At 34.6% G+C, this 25,790-nt stretch overlaps 1 protein-coding gene across 6 annotated transcripts in view; it reads right to left on the bottom strand.

Annotated features, from left to right (window-relative positions):
- Positions 1-25,790, bottom strand: part of Kiaa1328 (KIAA1328 ortholog) — a 293,544-nt gene that overhangs the window by 110,326 nt on the left and 157,428 nt on the right. For 4 of the 6 annotated variants that reach the window (XM_046428260.2, XM_046428261.2, XM_058573876.1 and 1 more), the window contains 2 exons: positions 15,666-15,788; positions 9,079-9,752 (listed from right to left, as the gene is read on the bottom strand). In XM_046428260.2, the coding sequence (XP_046284216.1) occupies positions 9,079-9,752; positions 15,666-15,788 (797 nt within the window). The remainder of the gene's footprint in view (positions 1-9,078; positions 9,753-15,665; positions 15,789-25,790) is intronic. The other 2 variants (XM_046428262.2, XM_046428263.2) reach the window with 1 other exon arrangement.

Below are 25,790 nucleotides of genomic sequence, written 5' to 3'. Positions count from 1 at the left end.
GGATCAATTCCCCCACACCACTAACAAACAAATGGATAATTACTAAACATACATAAATAAGCACAAATTGACTTTGTTCTCTTTATTTATAAGAGAATAGTTTATGATATAATTTAAAAAGTCAAAATTATAGATGCTTTTGGAGTACTTTGAATCTATTCTCTAGAAATTTAAAGACTCACTCTATTGCTTAGTGTATTTTGGTCACTAAAGTCTAAACAGGAATTCTAGTAACTTAAGTATCATTAATCATGTCCAATATTATGTGGGAATTCCCCACTTCTAATAGTCACATGTCAAAGAGCTGGGTCTACAGCTCACTGACTAAATAGTTGCTCTGGGACACAGACAAATAAGAATTAGAAGACACCAAAATCCCATACTCACATGTTCTGAGAAGGCAAAGCTGTTGAAATCAGCACAAAAGTGATGTCAATTACTAATACCAAATATGTGACACTACCCATTCTCTGTTTTGTAGAAATGTTATCTGGTTCTTTGTATAAGTATATTCTTTAACTATAAAATCACACACCATGAAGAGGTAAAAACACCATTCATATGGTATCATCATTTTCTTATAATTGTAGCTATCTATACATAAGAATAAACAAAGAGATTATAAAGATTAATCACCCTTAGGAACTTATTGTTTATTTGAGACAACTGAGACTAATATTTGGTAGTGACACAGACGTAGGTAGGTTAAATGCAAATGTAAAATGTTAAAAATCAGGCAATTATAGAAGCAGTCAGAGCAGTGTTGGCAGCAGTGGTAGAAATGATGATGTTGAAGATATAAGACACCATTGAAGGAATGCACTTTCCATATACTGTTGCGCTGATCCTTATGACTACTCTATGAAGTAGTTATTTATTACTCTATATTTACAGATTGCTAAAGCAAGGCACAGACACATAATTCATCTAAGGTAACACATTTTTAAATGATAAAGGCATATTTTTTAATCATAATTAGGTATAAAGTACATATACTCAAGAATATTATAAGAGTGGGAAACAATGATAATTACTAATTTTTTTGTGATATTGAGGATTGAGCCCACACAACCTAGGCAAGTACTCAAACACTGAGCTACATCCCCAGCTCTTTTTTTTTTAAACAGGGTACTGCTAAGTTGCCTTGGCTGGCCTTGAACTTGTGGTCCTCCTGCCTCAGCCTCCTGAGAACCTGAGATTAAAAATGTGCACTGCAGTGTTGGACTAAATATCTATAATTAGCCTTAATTTTTATTCATAATACATACACTACTTTGCTCCAAAAAGGATTTAAGGTAGTTCTTGGCATGTGATAAACACTATTCTGGATAAATCCTCTCAGATCAGTCTAGAAAGGGTTCATAAAGATTTTGAAAGCTCTTATTGACCATTGTGTAATATCAAGATAGCAGAATAAATTGTTAAGTAGAGTTTAAGTAAATGTTAATAACATGCTTAAGTGTTATTCCAATATGACAGGTTCATCCTCAAATTCTGAACTACTTTAAGAATTCTATACTACTCACTTGACAGTAATTATAGATTGTTTCCCAATATTATTCCTGAGCATTGTGAGCACCATAAACAATGCTTGTGCATGACAAGTATTACTTTAGTAATTTAATTAAAGTGAGGTTTTTTAATATATAAAATTTCAAATTATGTATAAATTTGAAAGTAGGATTATGTTATGTATACTGAGAGTCAAGACCAAGTCTTGCTGATTTGATACTCCTCTCATATAGTTTTGTATTGAATAGGGGGATTAGTAAATGTTTGCTTAAATAAGGGGAATTAAAATGAATTATAGAACTACATTTCACATCAAACAATAATGGGTCAATTTTGTATATGTGCAATAACTTAGCTAAGAAAGAAACTAGACCTAAAAATTTTAAGTAGAGGGGTTTTAACTGTGCTGTAATGAATAGATAAGGAGTAGATAAATGTAAAAGAGCAAAGTATATTTAAATCAGAAGAAAAGGTATGGTTTGAGGAAGAAATATAAATAGCATGTTGGGAACGGTTCAAGGAGATAAAACTTACCTTTGGTGAAAATTATATCTCAGTACAAGTGGGGCAAATGGGGAGAGAGGTGATTACAGATTATAAAAAGTTTTGCACACAAGTTTGAATAGATATTATAATCCAGTAGGAAATTCTTATGGGTTTTTAAAATCCAGAAGTGGTACCATAAAGGCAATGTCTTAGGAGGATTCGTTTGAGAGATATTCTTGGTATAGGATACTAATGTGCAGAAAGTTGAATATCAGATAAATTGTGAGTGATAAAATTACGTAAATCTAAAAAGTAGGCCAGAGAGTAGGGCAACTCTCAGCCTAGAAATATGAATTGTGATACTGATTAGTTAAATGGATAAATTTAGGCTTCTAGTTCTGCATTGTACCAGCTCACAACAGAAGACCAGCTTACTTTCAGGGCAAAAGTTAAGCAGAGGAATGAAAGATGAAAGCCATGGAATTAAAAATGCTCTGAGTTTTGGCTTATCTGGGCATCTCACTCACTTCTTGATAGAGGGAATTTTGTTTTATGACTAGAGCTTTAAAGGACAAATGAAATGGCAGAACTATGATGGCCAAGACTCACAAAGAGTCACAAAAACTCTTTAAAAGATGACTAAGGCCCCAGAAAGTAGGCTGACCAGTTCTATGGATGGCGAGTATTACAAATGGACACCGTCTGATGGTTTATAAACATTTAGATCACAAGAACTTCCCAAGAAGATTGAAAATGTCCCAAAGGAATACCCAGGGGTTTCCTAAAGCTTGAAAGTAAATAATGTCTTCCAAAGGTAATTTCAATCTATCCAGGAGAATGCACTAAAGTCAAATAACAGCCATTTCAAGGAGGGGAATTTGGCAGAACATAAGACACAAACAAATTAAAAGGATATTAGCATAAAGAGATCTGAACCCAAGAAGGAACTTGAATGAGCTCAGTTGAGTTGTTTTTCAGATAAGTATAAATTTTAAGAGTTTTTTAAAAAAGTAACAAATTTCAAGGCTAATGACAGAAAATAGGCATTCTCCTCTTATTAGGAGACTTATATTATAGACCTTCCTGATAATTGTACTTTGCAAAGTATTTTGCTCACTTGATAAAAGTCTAATTTTTGAATAGAAAATGAAATATAGTTGATGAAATCTGAGTCCTATGAGTTACTGGATGAATGAAATTGGAAGAAAATTAGAAATCATTTGACCCATTGAATGCACTGAATGTTTACATATTTATGGCTGTCTTATTCACTAAAATCTCTAGGGAATTCCAGGTCTGGAACAGAAGTAAATATACTTCTCCCTACACCTGAAACTAAAACACCTAGATGTCATATTGAAATAAAAATCTCTGAAAAGAAATAGGACACAATGGGAAAAACATATCATTGAGATGGATCTTGTAATAAGACTTTAAAAGGTAAGCAGAAAAAGTAGACCAGATCTACAGGAACAAGATGAGTTTCTAGGGCTTTCTTTTTGCCTCATACACCTTGGATATATTAGAAAAGTTGGCAACCCAGAAACTCCAAAGAAGAAGAGAGAGAGAGAAAAAGCTTGCCCTCTCTCACCAGAAAACTCCAAAAGCCTGGAGGAAGAGAGAGAGGGGGAGGGGAGGCACAAGAAGCCTGCCCTCTCTTATCAGAGAATCAAGAAAGAGGTAGTCCTACAAGGCAAAAAACTTCAAAACACTAAGTACCCTACTCCAGCCCCCAAATCATGGGAAAAACTGTAGCCTCACTTCCTTATTCCAAACAAAGGACAAGTGGGAGGCTATTTTCCCATTTTCCACTAGCTCTAACAAGGCATCCAACCCCTCTGCTATAGTAGTGTCAGAGATCTTCCTGCTAAAATGGAATATCTGAGTAAAACTCAGAATATCTCATTCCAAAAGCAATTGAAAATCACTCAGCATATGAAGAAAATCTTACTGTATAAGAAAAAACTATCATCAGAAGCCAGCACCAAGATGATACAAATGTTGGAATTATCTAATATTAAAACATACATAATGTTTCAAAAATCACTTCTGAACCCGCTTGAAACAACACAAAACAAAACACCCAGAAAAATCTCTGAAAAGAAATAGGACACAATGGGAAAAACATATCATTGAGATGGATCTTGTAAATAAGCGGAAGTATCTATTCTCACATAAGATAAAGTTGACTTCAAGCCAAAGTTAATCAGAAGAGACAAAGAAGGTCACTTCATAGTGCTTAAGTGAATCACACAACAACAGAAAATAGCAATTTTGCAAATATTTATACCCCAAACAATGGAGCATCTTCTTATTTCAAACAAACCCTTCTCCATATCAAGAATCAAATAGACCATAACACAATAATACTGGGTGACTTTAACATGCCTCACATAAACTAGCTAGATCTCCCAAACAAAAACTTAATAAAGGGCTGGGGAAATAGCTCAGTTGGCAGAGTACTTGCTTCACTTGCACAAGACCCTGGGTTCAAACCCCAGCACCACATACACACACAAAAAGTTAATAAAGAAGCTACAGACCTAAAATATATAATTAATAATTTAAACTTAACAGACATATATAGATTATTTCATCCATCAATTACTAAATACACATTTTTCTCAGCAGCACATGGAATATTTTCTAAAATAGACCATATCTTAGGCCATAAGCAACTATTTGCAAATACAAAAAACCAGAGATAATACCATATAGTCTATCAGACCATAATGGAATGAAACTAACTATAACATAGATCCACTATTGAATGATGAATGAATAGCAGATGAAATCAGAGGTGAAATTTAAAAAAAAAAAAAGGAGCAAATGAGAACATAGATATAATATATCAAAATCTCTGGGACATTATGAAGGTAATTCTAAGAGGAAAGTTTATATCATTGAGCTCATACATTAAAAGAATAAAAAAGCTAGCAGGTAAATAATCTATCATTATATCTCAAGGCCTTAGAAAAGTAACAACAAGCCAACGCCAAAATCAAAAAGACAGAAAATAATTAAAATCAAAGCTTCAATGAAATTGAGATTAAAAACTTCAAAAAAATCAATGAAAGAAAAAGTTGGTTCTTTGAAAGAATTATCAAAACTGGTAAACCCTTAGCCAAGCTAATCAAAAGAGAGAAAAAACTTAAATTGCTAAAATCTGTGATGAAAAAAGGAAATATCACCATAGACATACTGAAATACAGAGGATAGCAAGAAATTATTTTGAAAATTTATACTCCAATAAGGTAGAAAATCTTGAAGTCATGGACAAATTCCTAAAGACATATGACCTACTCAAATTGAACCAAGAGTATATAGAAAATTTAAACAGACTAATTTTTAAGAAAGGAAATTGAAGCAATTATCAAAAGCCTACCAACGAAGACAAGCCCAGGACCAGAAGGATTCTCATTAGAGTTCTACCAAACCTTTAAAGAAGAATACCAATCCTCTTCAAATTATTCCAAAAAACAAAAAAGAAGGGAAATCTTCCAAACACATTCTATGAAGCTAGTATCACCCTTATAACAAAACCAGACATAGACATCAAGGAAACAAAACTTCAGAACAATGTCCTTAATGAACACAGATGAAAAAATTCTGAATAAAATATGGGAAAATTACATACAAAAACACATTAAAAAGATAATGCACCATGATCAAGGAGGTTTCAACTCAAGAATCCAAGTTTGATTCAACATATGAAAAATCAATAAATGTAATTCATCACATACACAGACTTAAAGAAAATAATCACATTATTATCTCAATAGATGGAGAAAAAGCAATTGACAAAATATAGCACCCATTCATATTCAAAACACTAAAAAAACTAGGGAGAGTAGGAACATAACTAAACATACCCAAGGCCAACATCATTCTAAATGGAGAAAAACTAGAAGCATTTCTTCTAAAAATAGAAACAAAGACAGGGATGCCCTCTTTTACCACTTCTATTCAACATAGTTGAATAGAAAGAAGAAGTTGGTTTTTTGAAAGAATTATCAAAACACTACAAAAACTAGGGAGAGTAGGAACATAACTAAATATACCCAAGGCCAACATCATTCTAAATGGAGAAAAACTAGAAGCATTTCCTCTAAAAATAGAAACAAAGACAGGGATATCCTGGAAACTCTAGCCAGAGCAATTAGACAAAAGAAAAAAATTAAAGGTATAGGAAAAGAAGAGATCAAACTATCTCTGTTTGCCTATGACATGATTCTATATTTAGAAAACTCAAAAAAAAAAAAAAACTCCACCAGAAAACTTCTAGAACTCACAAATTCAGAAAGGTAGCAGGACACAAAATTAACACCCAGAAATCATCTGTGTTCCTATAATCCAATGACAAAGCAGCTGAAAAAAAATCAGCAAAACCATCTCATTCACAATAGCCTAAAAGAAAATAATATACTTGGGAATCAATCTAACAAAAAAAGTGAAGGACCCTAACAATGAAAACTACAGAACTCTAAAGAAAGAAATTGAAAAGGACCTTAGAAAATGAAAAGCTCTCCCGTGTTCTTGGGTAGGTAGAATTAATTTTGTTAAATGGCCATATTACCAAAAATGCTATACAGATATAATGCAATTCCCACCAAAATTCCAATGATGTTCTTTATAAAGTTAGAAAATGCAATCATAAAATTCATCTGGAAAAAGCTCAGAATAGCCAAAAGCAATCCTCAGCAAGAAAAAAAAAAAAAAAAAGTAGGAGACACCATAATACCAGACTTTAAATTATACTACAGAGCTGTACTAACAAAAAAGTACTGTCACAAAAATAGAATTGAAGACCAATGGAACAGAATAGAAGACACAGAGACATATCCACATAAATACAATTATCTTATATTAGACAAAGGCACCATAAATATACATTGGAGAAAAGATAGGCTATTCACCAAACGGTGCTGGGAAAACTGGAAATCCATATATAATAGAAATGAAATTGAACCTCTGAATCTCACCCTGCACAAAACTAAAACTAGATCAAAGACCTAGAAATTTAGACCAGAAACCCTAGAAGAAAATGTAGGTCTGATACTCCAACATTTTGGCTCAGGAACTGACTTCTTCAACAAGACTCATGAAGCGCAAGAAGTAAAATTAATAATTAATAAATGGCTTGGCATCAAACTAACATGGTTTTTTCACAGCAAAGAAAACAATCAAGAACGTGAAAAGAGAGCCTACAGAATGAGAGAAAATCTTTGTCACCTGCACCTCAAATACAGTGTTAATTTCTATGAAATAAAAAGAACTAAAAAAACCCATGAAAACAAAAACAAAAAACACAAATAACTCAATCAATAAATGAATAAAGGAACTATACAGAAATTTTTCAGAAGAAGAAATATAAATGGTGAGTAGTAGGAAAGGCAATCTTCATGGTGACAAAATATGTCTGCTCTTTAATTGTAGTGATGGCTTTACATATCTACACATGTGGTAAAATGGCATACATAAAAATACAAACATGCATTGTATCGATATTAATATAGCAGTTTTAATATTGTATTATACTTATGCTAGACATAGCCAACGGGGAAATCTGGGTGAAAGATCCATGGGAATTTTCTGTGCTGTTTTTTGCAACTTCCTGTGACTCAATACTTACTATGAAATAAAGTTTAAAAATATATATATGAATATGTATACATTTTGCAATTTATACATATATAAAACTTGCTTAAATGCTGTGCTTCCTAGATCTCTTATATAAGCTAGGATAGTACAGAACAATATAGACTATATTATCATTATCCAGTATTATCTGAATATATAATGCTACACAAATGAATAGGATGCCTATTCTAATATTATTCATTTTCCCCTGCTAGACTGTACTCTCTTCAAAATAAAGACCAAACTTGAATCATTTCTTATCCTAGCATCTACAACAATACTTCACATATTCCAGACATTCAATGAATGCTTCTTAAATTAAGTTCCCAGGATAGCCTACACTAAGTGGAGGATTAGGGATTGGGATCATAAAAATGAAGCAACTGCAGTCTTTGGTGACAATCCTGTAAGAGCCTTCATTTTCATTTACTTTGAAAGCTTCCAGGTCTCTTCAATAAAGGGGGAAAAGAAAGAGGAGGATAACTTGTATGTCCCAGAAAAGTAGGTATTACATTGAGAAGAAAAATACCAGGACTCTCAAAGCAATTAAAATTTTACAAATATTAGGCATAATCTGTAAGTGAAAGAAAATCAACCCTAAGAAGTAAAAGAAAATAAACTGTCACTGTGTCTGTGATGCATGCATCTAGTAAGAATGTGTACAAGGGAAAATGGGCAATTTGACCAAGAAGGAAATGGCAGAGATAAAAAAGCACTTCCCTATGAAAACTTGCAATTTATTACTTTTAAAAAGTATGAATACTATATTTTATTGTTTTAAATAAAATTGTATGATTTATTACTATTTTTCTTGAATAAATTAAGCAAATTTTATGATTCTGCTATGAAACTATTTTGACCACTATATAGTATTAGAATAGCAATTTAGCTTTGACACTGTTTTTAGGAAAGAACTGTTAAAATAACAGTTTAAATGTGAATAGGTTTATAAGAATCAGTTATTAAACAGGTTTTGCTTCATGACCAGAAAGGGTTAAACTTAGAAGGTTCCTATCATTTGTTACATATATTTATATAATGGCAGATAGACATAAATATGCAATGATGACAGCTAATAACACTTCTTCACAATCTGATTCCATACCCTGAAATTTCAAGTTTTTACTTAATACCTAAGAGTTGACATCAATTCTGTACAATGGTAGTATCATTTAAAAATATTATCTTTGAAATCCACCAAGTTACACTGGACTGCTCAGAGGTAGTTCTTCTAATCTAAAATTTTAGAAGACAAGGTAATCTTTCTTGTCTTTCACAGAAGACAGGAATTTAATTTGTAGGCATAGTCATGATACATTTTGACCAAGCCAAGAGCTGGAAGAATTTCTGTTCCTACACATCTGCTGAAGTAATATACCAACTACTTTATATGTGTTTTCCAAACTATAGACATTGTTAAAAAGAATAAGCAGGACTCACCAATTGTAATCTAGCCGAGACTGGTGAAGCTGCTGCTGTTTTAGGAGAAGTTTTGTCTCCTGCTGAGCCAGCAGATGCTGAAGACGCTCCTTTTCAATTTCCAGCTCCATTTTCTGAAGCATCAGTTGTTTCCTTCTATCTTCTGAGAGTTGCTTTTTGACATCAGTTTCACTGGGTTGCAGAGCCCCTCCACCATGCATGAGAGATCCCCAAGAAAGCCCACAATAACTGCATGATTCTGGATCTGTCTTGGAACATTGAGACACTATGCTTGTAGGATGGCTCTCATGCACATGATCTTCATTTTCAGAAGATCTGTGACCACGACACTGACTAGACGAACTAGGCTTAATATGTAGACATTCCTTCATCTTCAGTTCTTCTGGTGGAGGTTTCTCTGATGGTGCTGTATCCACTGGTTTTCTCCCTGGAGATTCATAATTACATATTCTGGTCTCTGATGACACCCTGTCTGGATTCTCTTTGGGATGATGAAAGGTTACTGGTTTCAAAGAATTGTTCCTGTATTCCATATGAGATTCTGAAGCTGAGTCTTGGTTTGCAGACTTCGGCCTTCCCTTGGTTTGACTGCAAGTTTGTGGTTTGGCAACACTCAAGTAGGAACCATCCAGTTCTACAGATGAAGACCGGGGAGTACTTTTCCTATTGGTTACCTAAAAAAGAAAACAATGTCTCTTGTCAAATAAAAGCATGATAAAATAAGTTATTTCTTTTGGTTTTTCAAAAATCAATGATACGTGTTCATGTAAACAAAGCTTGTTTTATCTTCTTAAAAACTAAATGATAGTATTTCTTGGGGCTGGGGTTGTGGCTCAGCGGAAGAGTGCTTGCCTCACATGTGCGAGGCAATCCTTAGCACCATGTAAAAAAATAAAGGTATTGTGTCCATCTATAACTCAAAAAATATTTTTTTTAAAAATTAAATGATAGCATTCTTATAGCTAAGCAGATATGTGCCAGAAAACTATATTGGTTTTCAACCAAATTTCTACATATCAGAAAATCCATATAAGGATGAAAATAATATAGTGTTGCTACATGCTGCTTAAGTAAGAACTTTGATGATTTTAAGAGTTGCAAATAATGAAGGTTACATAAACTCAACTTTGAGAAAAGGGAAAAACATTAAGTTTAATGTCTAAAAATGTTTACTTTTGAATACTGAGCCAAGAAATCCATTCAGCCACCTTAAATACCCTTTGATTGGCCATTATACAGAAGGGGTTTGATGTAAAACATTTTGCCTTATACTAAATAGGATGTTACTGCTAGAAATGTGATGAGTTTTTATAAATACCTTTACGAAACACAGATAAAACCAACCACTTTAAACAATATATAATTCTAAACAAAAACCGTTATTTAAATATAAACCATAGTTAATTTCAATTACAAACATAAGTGATTTTTCAATTAAGCTGTTCAACAGGATATAGTAGGACAGAAAAGATGTAGTTGCAAATTACTGCTGACAGGTCAAGACAGTGAGCTTTTCCTATATTTTAGCCTTAAGCTTGTTCTATCAGGGAGAGCAAAACTCAGCCTGAGGGTAAATGATTCTCAAACTTTAGTATGTTTCAGAGTCATTTACTTCTCTGTCTCAATAACTTTTGAAGGCAGGAGCTAGATTTATATCTCTATATACACAGTATTGGGGCTTGTATATAATACATGCTCAGTAAGCATGGCTGTTTATATAACCTTAGGAAAAAATTCAAATTGGGTTATGGTTCACAGTAACTGAAGAAAATTTAGAATCCATGACTAGCCTGAATTAGTTAATTAGCAGGAGAAAGAGAAAAGACATTAAAAAAACTCTCTGCTAGAGTCTAAATTTAATAAATTAAGCTATCTTATTAGTGGAGTTGAAGATAGACATTGCCTCTGGGACACATGAGAGTAACAACAGGCTTGAATGAGCCAGGTTCGGGTTTTTTTTCTAGAACTGATCCATGACTACTTTGGGATATTTACAAATACAATTTTTCTTAATTAAGACTTAAACTAATGAAAAGTCCTAAACTGCTTCTTCTAGCATACAGATTTAATATGAAACATTTAGATACATAATATTTTTAAGAATAAAAATATTTTTTAGTTGCAGATGGACACAATATCTTTATTTACTTATCTTTATGCAGTGCTGAGGATCGAACCCTGTGCCTCACCGTGCTAGGCAAGTACTCTACCACTGATCCACAACCCCAGCTCCACAACCCCAGATACATAATATTAACTTAGATAACAAATTTCTAATTTAGAAAATCATAAATGAATTTTTAAAAATTGAGGCACAATTTCCAAATAATACACACTCTTTTATACATGGTTTCTTCAATTCAGCATAATTTTTGAATTGCTTCTGTTGTTACCAGAATCCTAACTCCAGCAGTTCCAAAAAACCAGGTCTACCTACCCATTTGCTCCAAAAAACTAAATAGAAAAGTTTTCAGTGAAATGCAGGAAAGAAAACCTTCACCAACATGGCCACAATGGGAAGGGAAAATGAGATCCAGCATTTCAGCAGGATTTTTAGGCTTAAATGGAGGAAAAATTGGGGCAAGGGTGAGAGGTCTGCATAATTAAACAGTTTTGGTCAAACTATGTTCTGGCTGATCATTATTTCAGTTCTGGTTCTGTGAGATTGCTCTGGAGAAATTTTTATCACTTGAGGGGTTAATTTCTATTTGTTGTGCAGGATGTTTATCAGACCAGTGATTCTGGAAGGTGAATGTCTCACTACAAATCCTGCTCTTCCATTACTCCATGTTATCACTTAAAAAAAAAAAAAAACACTTCTTTAATGTCCACTTCAGTTAATGATCACAAGGCGATGCCCACATAACCATTATCCAAGAACTTAAACACTGCTTGCAGGGAGACCTTTCATGGCTGTTCTATCCCTCCTGCCAAAGGGAATGAGTATACTAAGTTTTACCTGATTAATTTCTTTGCTTCAATTCTTCTCTGATTAGATATCCACACCAGAGTTTAGTTTTATCTGTTTATTTTTTAAGTATAAATGAAACCACATGATATATATTCTTTTGTGTGTGGCATCTTTAACCCAACATTATATTTGTTAAATTAATCTATGCTGCTGTATGTAGCTGTTTTTTGTTTTTTTTTTAAGACTATACAACAGAAGCCAGAAAACTTTTTCAAGAAAGGGACAAACAGTACATATTTTAAGCCTTGCAGGCCATACATACAGTCCTTGTCACTACTACCTGGCTCTGCTTTTATGATGCAAAAGTACAAGATAATACATGAATGAATGTATCTAGATGTATTCTAGTAAAACCTTATTTATGAACAGTGAAATTTAAGTTTCATGTGATTTTCCCATTCTATGAAATATTATTCTCTCTTCCTACATCCTAATGTAAAGCTCATGAGTTGTAATAAAAACATACAGTGGGCTAGATTTGGCCAGCTGTTGTTTGTCAACTGAACTTGACGACTACATTGAATGTTCTCCCAATTACATATTTGTATACGCTAAGATACACTCAAAATCCAATAAGAAAACTAAGCAGTAAGACTTGACATACATATCATTTACAGGTTTTCTCTGTAAGGAATATATGTTGAATTGGGTGCTTAATCAAAAATGAGAATGATATTTGGCAGAAAAGCATGCAAAGAAACACATAAAGATAGAAAAACTACAATTAAAAAAAAAGTTTAGGCCAAAAGATGATCTATAGATCCCAACAGATAAAACAGTTGGAATCACTATAGATAAAATAACTGCATTTACATCAGTAGCATGTTTGGATTTGTCTTGAAATCTTGGACATTGCATTCTATGACATGTCACAAAAGAAAATGCAGGCATTTTTTAACTTATGACAGAATTGGAGAATAATCTTTTAACTTGGGTAGCACAGACTAATGACTAGATGGAAAAACACCACTGAGAAAAGAACAAGTGTGAGGAGCAGTGCTATAATCCCAGTGGCTCAGGAGGCTGAGGAGGCAGGAGGATCATGTGTTCAAAGACAGCCTCAGCAACGTGGTGAGGCCCTGAGCAACTCAGTGAGGCCCTATCTATAAATAAAATATTAAAAAAGGCTGGGGATGTGGGTCAGCGGTTATGCATCTCTGGGTTTAATCCCCAGTACCAAAAAAGAAAGGAAAAAAAAAAAACAGGTGTTGGGACTTGGCTTAGACACATGAAGAATTTTATAATACTAAATATTAATAAATTTCAGCTGGAGGATTTTCTGAAATCTTAAGATGCTATGATGCATTATATATGTTGCCTATAATATAATCATGTGTGATATGATCATATATATGTATATATACACACATATGTGTAAGCACATACATGAACACATAAAGAATCACCTACTATTCTTAGGGTAATCCAGCATTTTCCCATGTTCTCACATGCTAACAAGCAATAAATGCAGTGTTACTTTGTGAAACACCATCAGCAAGTAGTGATGTTTTGTATGCTTCTATAAACCATCTTTATAGGACTGGCCAATCTCTGCTATAGACCCATAAGAAAGTAAACTAAAATGTAGCAATATTTTTTTGCAACAGGCTGTTATTAATTTTGGATTCTTAGGAAATGATTACTTCCAATGCATTCATGAGTTGCTGTACAATAGTCAATAGTACCAATGGGTCTTATTGGTATTCATTTCTTTTGATGGTTAATAATCATTTTCCTATTCTGGAAGGTACCCTATTAATGATTTTTGTTTTCCCACTGACAGCCTTATAAAATTTTTATAACTTTAAAAATTTCCTCTCTTTATTTTATTGGAAATTCAGCAGTTCAAAGAACTAAATAAATACTTCTAAACCCAAACTACTGTGTGTGGAGGAAGTCACTATATTTCCCAGAGAATGTGGAGTTAATGTGGATTAAAGGACAGAATGACATGCTGCATTTTTAACATTGGGTATACATAGACCAGTTGACAAACTGACAGAAAATACGTAATGCAACAACTGCACTGTGTGGTTTGCCAAAATCTCGTCCCAAATAAATGTTTGTTCTCCCTAGTGCAATTAACTCTCCTATACTGGCAGATTTTGCTAGAAGATCATCAAGGTAGATTACCTTCCAGCAATACAAACTAAATACTTACAGGTGTTATATCATCAGTTATAACTTATAAACTCTTGCATTTAGTAAGACTTCCAGGCAAATGAATCATATAATTTATGAATTATTTATAAGAAATTCACAGCATGCTCCTGGCATCATCCATGGCCTTTTCCAGGTCATATGACACCAATTAGAGTTGAATTTTACATTATTCAATAACCTGAACTCTCTTGTCATTTAACATATAGATATCAATGCAGTAAACAAGTTAAATCTAATGGGCCCTAGAGGTTTAAGCTCTTCTACAGTGCAGCAGCTAAAGCAGTAGGCCATCAGTGGAAGAGAAAATAACAGAATGCAGCAGTTGAACACATTTGCAAAGCTCTAATAACTTATTCTAGTTCCCATAGGGACTGTGACACAACTTACAAATATTGAATCTAAAAGACATTAAAGTCAATACTTATGAGATTTAAAAGAATATAGGTACACAGAAGGCACAAGAGAACACACAAATGACAGAACACTAGCAACAAGTACCAAATGCCATACTAAGTCCTAGGATATACACACCATAGGATTGCCAACATTTTTTTAAACAGTAACTCAGTAACTACCAGACTCTAAATCATTATTACATTTTCCCAAACTTGGAATTTGTTGAGTTGCTATACAAATGAATAGACAGCATGGAATAATTGACCGTATAATCCAGTTTGAGGTCATAAGACTGTGATTGGAATTCCATAACCGTTACTTAAAGTTGTTATTTTAGTCATTTTGTTATTTGTAAAGAAGGAGTTGGGTTTGATGATTTCTATGGTTTATGCTATTTTTAAGAGCTTAAAAAATAGGGATTAGGTTGTTATACTCCAAGGAAATGAGAGAAATTAAAAAGGACTGGCTGAGAAATCATACCATTCAGTAAATACTATCAACTGACCGACCTATAACAAGATTACTGAATGTTCTTTGGTTCTATTTCCTCTAGCAAATTGCAGATTTAACTGTTACTGCCTTATGACTCATATACTAAAGAATTTAAATCATTACCTTGACTTATGTTTGGCTCCTAGATTTGAAATACACAACTGAAGAATGAATAAGGCAAATGCATAGTTTTGGTGATGATACTAAATATTTTGAATGGATTAAAACGGGACAACCATTCACCACAGCCATGTTACTGACTCAAAATGCATTCACATATGATTGTAATCACACAAAAAAGTAGGTTTAAACAGTTTTCTAAATCTAATCGAGGAAACAGAAGCATAAAGCTAGTTTTAATTATTTAATGAAGTCATAAAATGGTAAAATAATTTTTTATAGAAAATCAGATAAATGAAAGACAAAGTAACACCCTAGTAGAAGTGGTGAGAACAACCTTCAGAGATACAAAATGAAAACAAAACATATTTCAAGGATAAAGCCAACTGGTACTTATTTCAGTTAAAAAATGCAGTACTAGACAATAATCCATAGTAAGTCATACATCAATCAATTTTCTTTTGCCATCATCCTCTTGGTGTTCATGGATTGTATCCTTGAGCTCACAAAGGGCACTCCCGTGGTTGTTCAATGACTTCTCTCGTGTCCCTCCAATAACAATCAGTCTCTAGAATGGAAACAAGAATTGTATGCAGACAGATGTTTCAAAGCAGTCTTATTTTTAAGAAGGAGCAAATAAGATGACTTTGTATCAAAAGAAGGAAAGTTTTAACACAAAATTCTTCAGAAATTTTCTAGTGAATATAAAGTTAACACTGTGAGTGTGACCAACTGTCCCTGAAATGAAGCTCAGAGTTTACACTGCATTTATGCTACTAGCTGAGAGGGAAAAGTATTTGCACTGTATTTCTAATTAAAGATAGTGAAAAGAAACTCTCCCAGAAAAGCAGTAATTAAGAAATACCAAGAAGTATAACCAAACAAGAAGAATGAAAAACCAGATTGCTATTTATTAACTAGATTTCTCAAAGTGAATCACTGTTCTGATTTATTAAAGAGCAGAATCTTTGTGAAGCTCCATACTCATTTTTACTCTGTAGAAGTAGCTAGAAGAGACCTAGTGAGAAGCATCTGTGAAAGCACAGAGGTCTTTACAGGGCCAGCCCTTTCTGGGAGACTCAATTGTTTAGAATTTAGTTATACAGTACTGAATCTTGATTCTTTAAAAATTAGGCCATTGTTTATTAGCTGGTTTAATTTATTGTTAAAAAAAACCCCCAAGATATTTAAATTGGAATTCAATAAAAAAAAAAAAAATCAGTAACTTAATTGCCTACTGTTCAAATGCCCTGACTCCTTTTTTTCCTATTCTTCAAAATTGTATTGGCACCACTTCCTTCTTTGTGGTTTTCCTATTCTCTCAGCTCAAACTATTTATGCCATCCTAGATACCCCAAGAGCACATAACTCATTCTTTTATATATTTTTTTTAAATTTTTTATTGTTGGTTGTTCAACACATTACATACTTCTTGATATATCATATTTCACACTTTGATTCAAGAGGGTTATGAACTCCCATTTTTACCCCATATACAGATTGCAGAATCACATCAGTTACACATCCATTGATTTACATATTGCCATACTAGTGTCTGTTGTGTTCTGCTGCCTTTCCTATCCTCTACTATCCCCCCTCCCCTCCCCTCCCCTCCCCTCTTCTCTCTCTACCCCCTCTACTGTCATTCATTTCTCCCCCTTGTACTATTTTTCCCTTTCCCCTCATTTCCTCTTCTATGTACTTTTGTATAACCCTGAGGGTCTCCTTCCATTTCCATGCAATTTCCCTTCTCTCTCCCTTTCCCTCCCACCTCCCATCCCTGTTTAATGTTAATCTTCTTCTCATGCTCTTCGTCCCTACTCTGTTCTTAGTTACTCTCCTTATATCAAAGAAGACATTTGGCATTTGTTTTTTAGGGATTGGCTAGCTTCACTTAGCATAATCTGCTCTAATGCCATCCATTTCCCTGCAAATTCTATGATTTTGTCATTTTTTAATGCAGAGTAATACTCCATTGTGTATAAATGCCACATTTTTTTTTATCCATTCGTCTATTGAAGGGCATCTAGGTTGGTTCCACAGTCTTGCTATTGTGAACTGTGCTGCTATGAACATCGATGTAGCAGTGTCCCTGTAGCATGCTCTTTCTAGGTCTTTAGGGAATAGACCAAGAAGGGGAATAGCTGGATCACATGGTGGTTCCATTCCCAGCTTTCCAAGAAATCTCCATACTGCTTTCCAAATTGGCTGCACCAATTTGCAGTCCCACCAGCAATGTACAAGTGTACCCTTTTCCCCACATCCTCGCCAGCACTTGTTGTTGTTTGACTTCCTAATGGCTGCCAATCTTACTGGAGTGAGATGGTATCTTAGGGTGGTTTTGATTTGCATTTCTCTGACTGCTAGAGATGGTGAGCATTTTTTCATGTACTTGTTGATCGATTGTATGTCCTCCTCTGAGAAGTGTCTGTTCAGGTCCTTGGCCCATTTGTTGATTGGGTTGTTTGTTCTCTTATTGTCTAATTTTTTGAGTTCTTTGTATACTCTGGATATTAGGGCTCTATCTGAAGTGTGAGGAGTAAAGATTTGTTCCCAGGATGTAGGCTCCCTATTTACCTCTCTTATTGTTTGTTTTGCTGAGAAAAAACTTTTTAGTTTGAGTAAGTCCCATTTGTTGATTCTAGTTATTAACTTTTGTGCTATGGGTGTCCTATTGAGGAATTTGGAGCCCAACCCCACAGTATGTAGATCGTAGCCAACTTTTTCTTCTATCAGACGGCGTGTCTCTGACTTGATATCAAGCTCCTTGATCCATTTTGAATTCACTTTTGTGCATGGCGAGAGAAAGGGATTCAGTTTCATTTTGTTGCATATGGATTTCCAGTTTTCCCAGCACCATTTGTTGAAGATGCTATCCTTCCTCCATTGCATGCTTTTAGCCCCTTTATCAAATATAAGATAGTTGTAGTTTTGTGGATCGGTTTCTGTGTCCTCTATTCTGTACCATTGGTCCACCCGCCTGTTTTGGTACCAGTACCATGCTGTTTTTGTTACTATTGCTCTGTAGTAGAGTTTGAAGTCTGGTATCGCTATACCGCCTGATTCACACTTCCTGCTTAGCATTGTTTTTGCTATTCTGGGTCTTCTATTTTTCCATATGAATTTCATGATTGTTTTCTCTATTTCTACAAGAAATGCCATTGGGATTTTGATTGGCATTGCATTAAACCTATAGAGAACTTTTGGTAATATCGCCATTTTGACGATGTTAGTTCTGCCTATCCATGAACAGGGTATATTTTTCCATCTTCTAAGATCTTCTTCTATTTCTCTCTTTAGGGTTCTGTAGTTTTCATTGTATAAGTCTTTCACCTCTTTTGTTAGGTCGATTCCCAAGTATCTTATTTTTTTTGAAGATATTGTGAATGGAGTGGTTGTCCTCATTTCCATTTCAGAGGATTTGTCGCTGATGTACAGGAATGCCTTTGATTTATGCGTGTTGATTTTGTATCCTGCCACTTTGCTGAATTCATTTATTAGCTCTAATAGTTTCTTTGTAGAGCCTTTTGGGTCTGCTAGGTATAGAATCATGTCACCTGAAAATAGTGATAATTTAAGTTCTTCTTTTCCTATTTTTATGCCTTTAATTTCTTTCGTCTGTCTAATTGCTCTGGCCAGTGTTTCGAGAAGTATGTTGAACAGAAGTGGTGAGAGAGGGCATCCCTGTCTTGTTCCAGATTTTAGAGGGAATGCCTTCAATTTTTCTCCATTCAGAATGATGCTAGCCTGAGGCTTAGCATAGATAGCTTTTACAATATTGAGGTATGTTCCTGTTATCCCTAGTTTTTCTAGAGTATTGAACATAAAGGGATGCTGTACTTTGTCGAATGCTTTTTCCTCATCTATTGAGATGATCATATGGTTCTTATTTTTAAGTCTATTGATGTGATGAATAACATTTATTGATTTCCGTATATTGAACCAGCCTTGCATCCCAGGGATGAATCCTACTTGATCACGGTGCACAATTTTTTTGATATGTTTTTGTATCCGATTCGCCAGAATTTTATTGAGGATTTTTGCATCTAGGTTCATTAGAGATATTGGTCTGTAGTTTTCTTTCTTTGAAGTGTCTTTGTCTGGTTTAGGTATCAGGGTGATGTTGGCCTCGCAGAATGAATTTGGAAGTTCTCCCTCTTTTTCTATTTCCTGAAGTAGCTTGAAAAGTGTTGGTATTAGTTCCTCTTTAAAGGTTTTGTAAAACTCTGCTGTATACCCATCCGGTCCTGGGCTTTTCTTAGTTGGTAGTCTTTTTATGGTTTCTTCTGTTTCCTCAATTGATATTGGTCTGTTTAGGTTGTCTATATCCTCCTGACTCAATCTGGGCAGATCATATGACTTAAGAAATTTATCGATGCCTTCACTATCTTCTAATTTATTGGAGTATAAGGATTCAAAATAATTTCTGATTATCTTCTGTATTTCTGAAGTGTCTGTTGTGATATTGCCTTTTTCATCCCGTATGCTAGTAATTTGAGTTCTCTCTCTTCTTCTCTTCGTTAGCACGGCTAAGGGTCTGTCGATTTTGTTTATTTTTTCAAAGAACCAACTTTTAGTTTTGTCAATTTTTTCAATTGTTTCTTTTGTTTCGATTTCATTAATTTCAGCTCTGATTTTAATTATTTCTTGCCTTCTACTTCTTTTGCTGTTGTTTTGCTCTTCTTTTTCAAGGATTTTGAGATGAAGTATGAGATCATTTATTTGCTGGTTTTTTCTTTTTTTAAGGAATGAACTCCAAGCAATAAATTTTCCTCTTAGAACTGCTTTCAATGTGTCCCATAGATTCCGATATGTTGCGTCTGTGTTTTCATTTATCTCTAAGAATTTTTTAATTTCCTCCTTGATGTCTTCTATAACCCATTGCTCATTCAGTAACCTAGTGTTCATTCTCCAAGTGATGCATGATTTTTCCTTGCTTCTTTTATCATTGATTTTCAGTTTCATTCCATTATGATCAGATAAGATGCATGGTATTGTCTGTACTCCTTTATATTGTCTAAGAGTTGCCCTGTGACATAATATATGATCTATTTTTGAGAAGGATCCATGTGCTGCTGAGAAAAAAGTGTAACTGCTTGATGTTGGGTGGTATATTCTATATATGTCAATTAAGTCTAGGTTATTAATTGTGTTATTGAATTCTATAGTTTCCTTATTCAACTTTTGTTTGGAAGATCTGTCCAGTGGCGAGAGAGGTGTGTTGAAGTCTCCTATGATTATTGTATGGTGGTCTATTAGACTCTTGAACTTGAGAAGAGTTTGTTTGATGAACATAGCTGCACCATTGTTTGGGGCATATATATTTATGATTGTTATGTCTTGTTGGTGTATGGTTCCTTTAAGCAGTATGTAGTGTCCCTCTTTATCCCTTTTGATTAACTTTGGCTTGAAATCTATTTTATTTGATATGAGTATGGACACGCCTGCTTGTTTCCGAAGTCCATATGAGTGATATGATTTTTCCCAACCTTTCACCTTCAGCCTATGTATGTCTTTTCCTATCAAATGCATCTCCTGTAGGCAGCATATTGTTGGGTCTTGTTTTGTGATCCATTCTACTAGCCTGTGTCTCTTAATTGGTGAGTTTAAGCCATTAACATTTAGGGTTATTATTGAGATATGGGTTGTTCTTCCAGCCATATTTGTTTATTTCTGTTACTAAACATGGTTTGTTTTCCTCTTTGATTATTTCCCCCCCCCCTTTACTGTCCTACCTCCCACTGTTGGTTTTCATTGTTATTTTCCATTTCCTCTTCCTGTAATGTTTTGAAGAAATGGTTTTCTAGCTGCAAATTCTTTTAACTTTTGTTTATCGTGGAAGGTTTTAATTTCATCTTCCATCCTGAAGCTTAATTTCGCTGGATACACAATTCTTGGTTGGAACCCATTTTCTCTCAGTGTTTGAAATATGTTATTCCAGGATCTTCTAGCTTTCAGAGTCTGTGTTGAAAGATCAGCTGTTATCCTGATTGGCTTACCCCTAAATGTAATCTGCTTCCTTTCTCTTGTAGCTTTTAAAATTCTCTCCTTATTCTGTATGTTGGGCATCTTCATGATAATGTGTCTAGGTGTGGATCTCTTATGATTTTGCACATTCGGCGTCCTGTAGGCTTCTAGGATTTGGGATTCTGTCTCATTCTTCAAGTCTGGGAAGTTTTCTTGTATTATTTCATTGAATAGATTGCTCATTCCTTTGGTTTGGAGTTCCATACCTTCCTGTATCCCAATGGTTCTTAAGTTTGGTCTCTTGATGTTATCCCATATTTCTTGGATGTTCTGCTCATGGTTTCTTAACAGTCTTGCTGAGCTGTGTATGTTCTTTTCCAGTTGAAACACTTTGTCTTCATTGTCTGATGCTCTATCTTCTAAGTGTTCTACTCTGATGGTAGTATTCTCAATTGAGTTTTTAAGTTGGTTTATTGCTTCCTGCATTTCTAGGATTTCTGTTTGTTTGTTTTTTATAACCTCTATCTCCCTGTATAGTTGATCTTTTGCTTCCTGGATTTGTTTGTGTAATTCATTGTCGAAGTGACTTTTCATTGTCTGATTTTGCTGTCTAATGTCTTCCTTGAGACTCCAGATCATCTGAAGGATGTATATCCTGAATTCTTTATCTGACATTCCATCTGCTGTAGCTGTTACCTATTCTAAAGTTGAGTTGACCTGCATTGCTTGTGGTCCTTTCTTTCCTTGTCTATTCATACTGCTTGTGTTCCTTTCTGCTTGGTGATACTGTTGTGTTTTTTGAAAAATATTTCCCCCTATATATTTATATTGCTCTTGTATTTGTTTTTTTTTTTTATTGTGGGTTGTTCAAAACATTACAAATTTCTTGACATATCGTATTCCACACTTTGATTCAAGTGGGTTATGAACTCCCACCTTCACCCCATACACAGATTGCAGATTCACATCAGTTACACATCCATTGATTTACAAATTGCCATACTAGTGTCTGTTGTGCTCCGCTGCCTTTCCCATCATCCACCCTCCCCCCTCCCCACCTCTCCCCTCCCCTCCCCTCCTCTCTCTCTACCCCCTCCACTGTATAACCCTGAGGGTCTCCTTCCATTACCGTGCAATTTACCTTCTCTCTCCCTTTCCCTCCCACCTCTCATCCCTGTTAAATGTTAATCTTCTTCTCCTGTTCTTCGTCCCTACTCTGTTCTTAGTTACTTTCCTTATATGAAAGAAGACATTTGGCATTTGTTTTTTAGGGATTGGCTAGCTTCACTTAGCATAATCTGCTCTAATGCCATCCATTTCCCTGTACATTCTATGATTCTGTCATTTTTTAATGCAGAGTAATACTCCATTGTGTATAAATGCCACATTTTTTTATCCATTCATCTATTGAAGGGCATCTAGGTTGGTTCCACAGTCTTGCTATTGTGAACTGTGCTGCTATGAACATCGATGTAGCAGTGTCCCTGTAGCATGCTCTTTTTAGGTCTTTAGGGAATAGACCAAGAAGGGGAATAGCTGGGTCAAATGGTGGCTCCATTCCCAGCTTTCCAAGAAATCTCCATACTGCTTTCCAAATTGGCTGCACCAATCTGCAGTCCCACCAGCAATGTACAAGTGTACCCTTTTCCCCACATCCTCGCCAGCACTTGTTGTTGTTTGACTTCATAATGGCTGCCAATCTTACTGGAGTGAGATGGTATCTTAGGGTGGTTTTGATTTGCATTTCTCTGACAGCTAGAGATGTTGAGCATTTTTTCATGTACTTGTTGATTGACTGTATGTCCTCCTCTGAGAAGTGTCTGTTCAGGTCCTTGGCCCATTTGTTGATTGGGTTGTTTGTTCTCTTATTGTCTAATTTTTTGAGTTCTTTGTATACTCTGGATATTAGGGCTCTATCTGAAGTGTGAGGAGTAAAGATTTGTTCCCAGGATGTAGGCTCCCTATTTACCTCTCTTATTGTTTCTTTTGCTGAGAAAAAACTTTTTAGTTTGAGTAAGTCCCATTTGTTGATTCTAGTTATTAAATTTTGTGCTATGGGTGTCCTATTGAGGAATTTGGAGCCCGACCCCACAGTATGTAGATCGTAGCCAACTTTTTCTTCTATCAGACGGCGCGTCTCTGATTTGATATCAAGCTCCTTGATCCATTTTGAATTCACTTTTGTGCATGGCGAGAGAAAGGGATTCAGTTTCATTTTGTTGCATATGGATTTCCAGTTTTCCCAGCACCATTTGTTGAAGATGCTATCCTTCCTCCATTGCATGCTTTTAGCCCCTTTATCAAATATAAGATAGTTGTAGTTTTGTGGATTGGTTTCTGTGTCCTCTATTCTGTACCATTGGTCCACCCGCCTGTTTTGGTACCAGTACCATGCTGTTTTTGTTACTATTGCTCTGTAGTATAGTTTAAAGTCTGGTATCGCTATACCGCCTGATTCACACTTCTTGCTTAGCATTGTTTTTGCTATTCTGGGTCTTTTATTTTTCCATATGAATTTCATGATTGTTTTCTCTATTTCTACAAGAAATGCCGTTGGGATTTTGATTGGCATTGCATTAAACCTATAGAGAACTTTTGGTAATATCGCCATTTTGATGATGTTAGTTCTGCCTATCCATGAACAGGGTATATTTTTCCATCTTCTAAGATCTTCTTCTATTTCTCTCTTTAGGGTTCTGTAGTTTTCATTGTATAAGTCTTTCACCTCTTTTGTTAGGTTGATTCCCAAGTATTTTATTTTTTTTGAAGATATTTTGAATGGAGTGGTTGTCCTCATTTCCATTTCAGAGGATTTCTCGCTGATATACAGGAATGCCTTTGATTTATGCGTGTTGATTTTAAATCCTGCCACTTTGCTGAATTCATTTATTAGCTCTATTAGTTTCTTTGTAGAGCCTTTTGGATCTGCTAGATATAGAATCATATCATCTGCAAATAGTGATACTTTAATTTCTTCTTTTCCTATTTTTATGCCTTTAATTTCTTTCGTCTGTCTAATTGCTCTGGCCAGTGTTTCGAGAACTATGTTGAAGAGAAGTGGAGAAAGAGGGCATCCCTGTCTTGTTCCAGATTTTAGAGGGAATGCCTTCAGTTTTTCTCCATTCAGAATGATGCTAGCCTGAGGCTTAGCATAGATTGCTTTTACAATATTGAGGTATGTTCCTGTTATCCCTAGTTTTTCTAGAGTTTTGAACATAAAGGGATGCTGTACTTTGTCGAATGCTTTTTCCGCATCTATCGAGATGATCATATGGTTCTTATTTTTAAGTCTATTGATGTGGTGAATAACATTTATTGATTTCCGTATATTGAACCAGCCTTGCATCCCAGGGATGAATCCTACTTGATCATGGTGTACAATTTTTTTGATATGTTTTTGTATCCGATTCGCCAGAATTTTATTGAGGATTTTTGCATCTAGGTTCATTAGAGATATTGGTCTGTAGTTTTCTTTCTTTGAAGTGTCTTTGTCTGGTTTAGGTATCAGGGTGATGTCGGCCTCGCAGAATGAATTTGGAAGTTCTCCCTCTTTTTCTATTTCCTGAAGTAGCTTGAAAAGTATTGGTATTAGTTCTTCTTTAAAGGTTTTGTAAAACTCTGCTGTATATCCATCCGGACCTGGGCTTTTCTTAGTTGGTAGTCTTTTTATGGTTTCTTCTGTTTCCTCAATTGATATTGGTCTGTTTAGGTTGTCTATATCCTCCTGACTCAATCTGGGCAGATCATATGACTTAAGAAATTTATCTATGCCTTCATTATCTTCTAATTTATTGGAGTATAAGGATTCAAAATAGTTTTTGATTATCTTCTGTATTTCTGAAGTGTCTGTTGTGATATTGCCTTTTTCATCCCGTATGCTAGTAATTTGAGTTCTCTCTCTTCTTCTCTTCGCTAGCATCGCTAAGGGTCTGTCGATTTTGTTTATTTTTTCAAAGAACCAACTTTTAGTTTTGTCAATTTTTTCAATTGTTTCTTTTGTTTCGATTTCATTAATTTCAGCTCTGATTTTAATTATTTCTTGCCTTCTACTTCTTTTGCTGTTGTTTTGCTCTTCTTTTTCAAGGATTTTGAGATGAAGTATGAGATCATTTATTTGTTGGTTTTTTCTTTTTTTAAGGAATGAACTCCAAGCAATGAATTTTCTTCTTAGAACTGCTTTCAATGTGTCCCATAGATTCCGATATGTTGTGTCTGTGTTTTCATTTATCTCTAAGAATTTTTTAATTTCCTCCTTGATGTCTTCTATAACCCATTGATCATTCAGTAACCTATTGTTCATTCTCCAACTGATGTATGCTTTTTCCTTCCTTCTTTTATCGTTGATTTTCAGTTTCATTCCATTATGATCAGATAAGATACATGGTATTATCTCTACTCCTTTATATTGTCTAAGAGTTGCCCTGTGACATAATATATGATCTATTTTTGAGAAGGATCCATGTGCTGCTGAGAAAAAAGTGTAACTGCTTGATGTTGGGTGGTATACTCTATATATGTCAATTAGGTCTAGGTTATTAATAGTGTTATTGAGTTCTATAGTTTCCTTATTCAACTTTTGTTTGGAAGATCTATCCAGTGGCGA

This window comes from Marmota monax, unplaced genomic scaffold (genome assembly GCF_021218885.2).
Source record: "Marmota monax isolate L192 unplaced genomic scaffold, Marmota_monax_Labrador192_F-V1.1 WCK01_AAM20220418_F8-fsc00031, whole genome shotgun sequence".
In the NCBI taxonomy this organism is placed as follows: domain Eukaryota; kingdom Metazoa; phylum Chordata; class Mammalia; order Rodentia; family Sciuridae; genus Marmota; species Marmota monax.
Note: the sequence above shows the minus strand (reverse complement) of the source record. Positions and strands in the feature narration are given on the sequence as shown.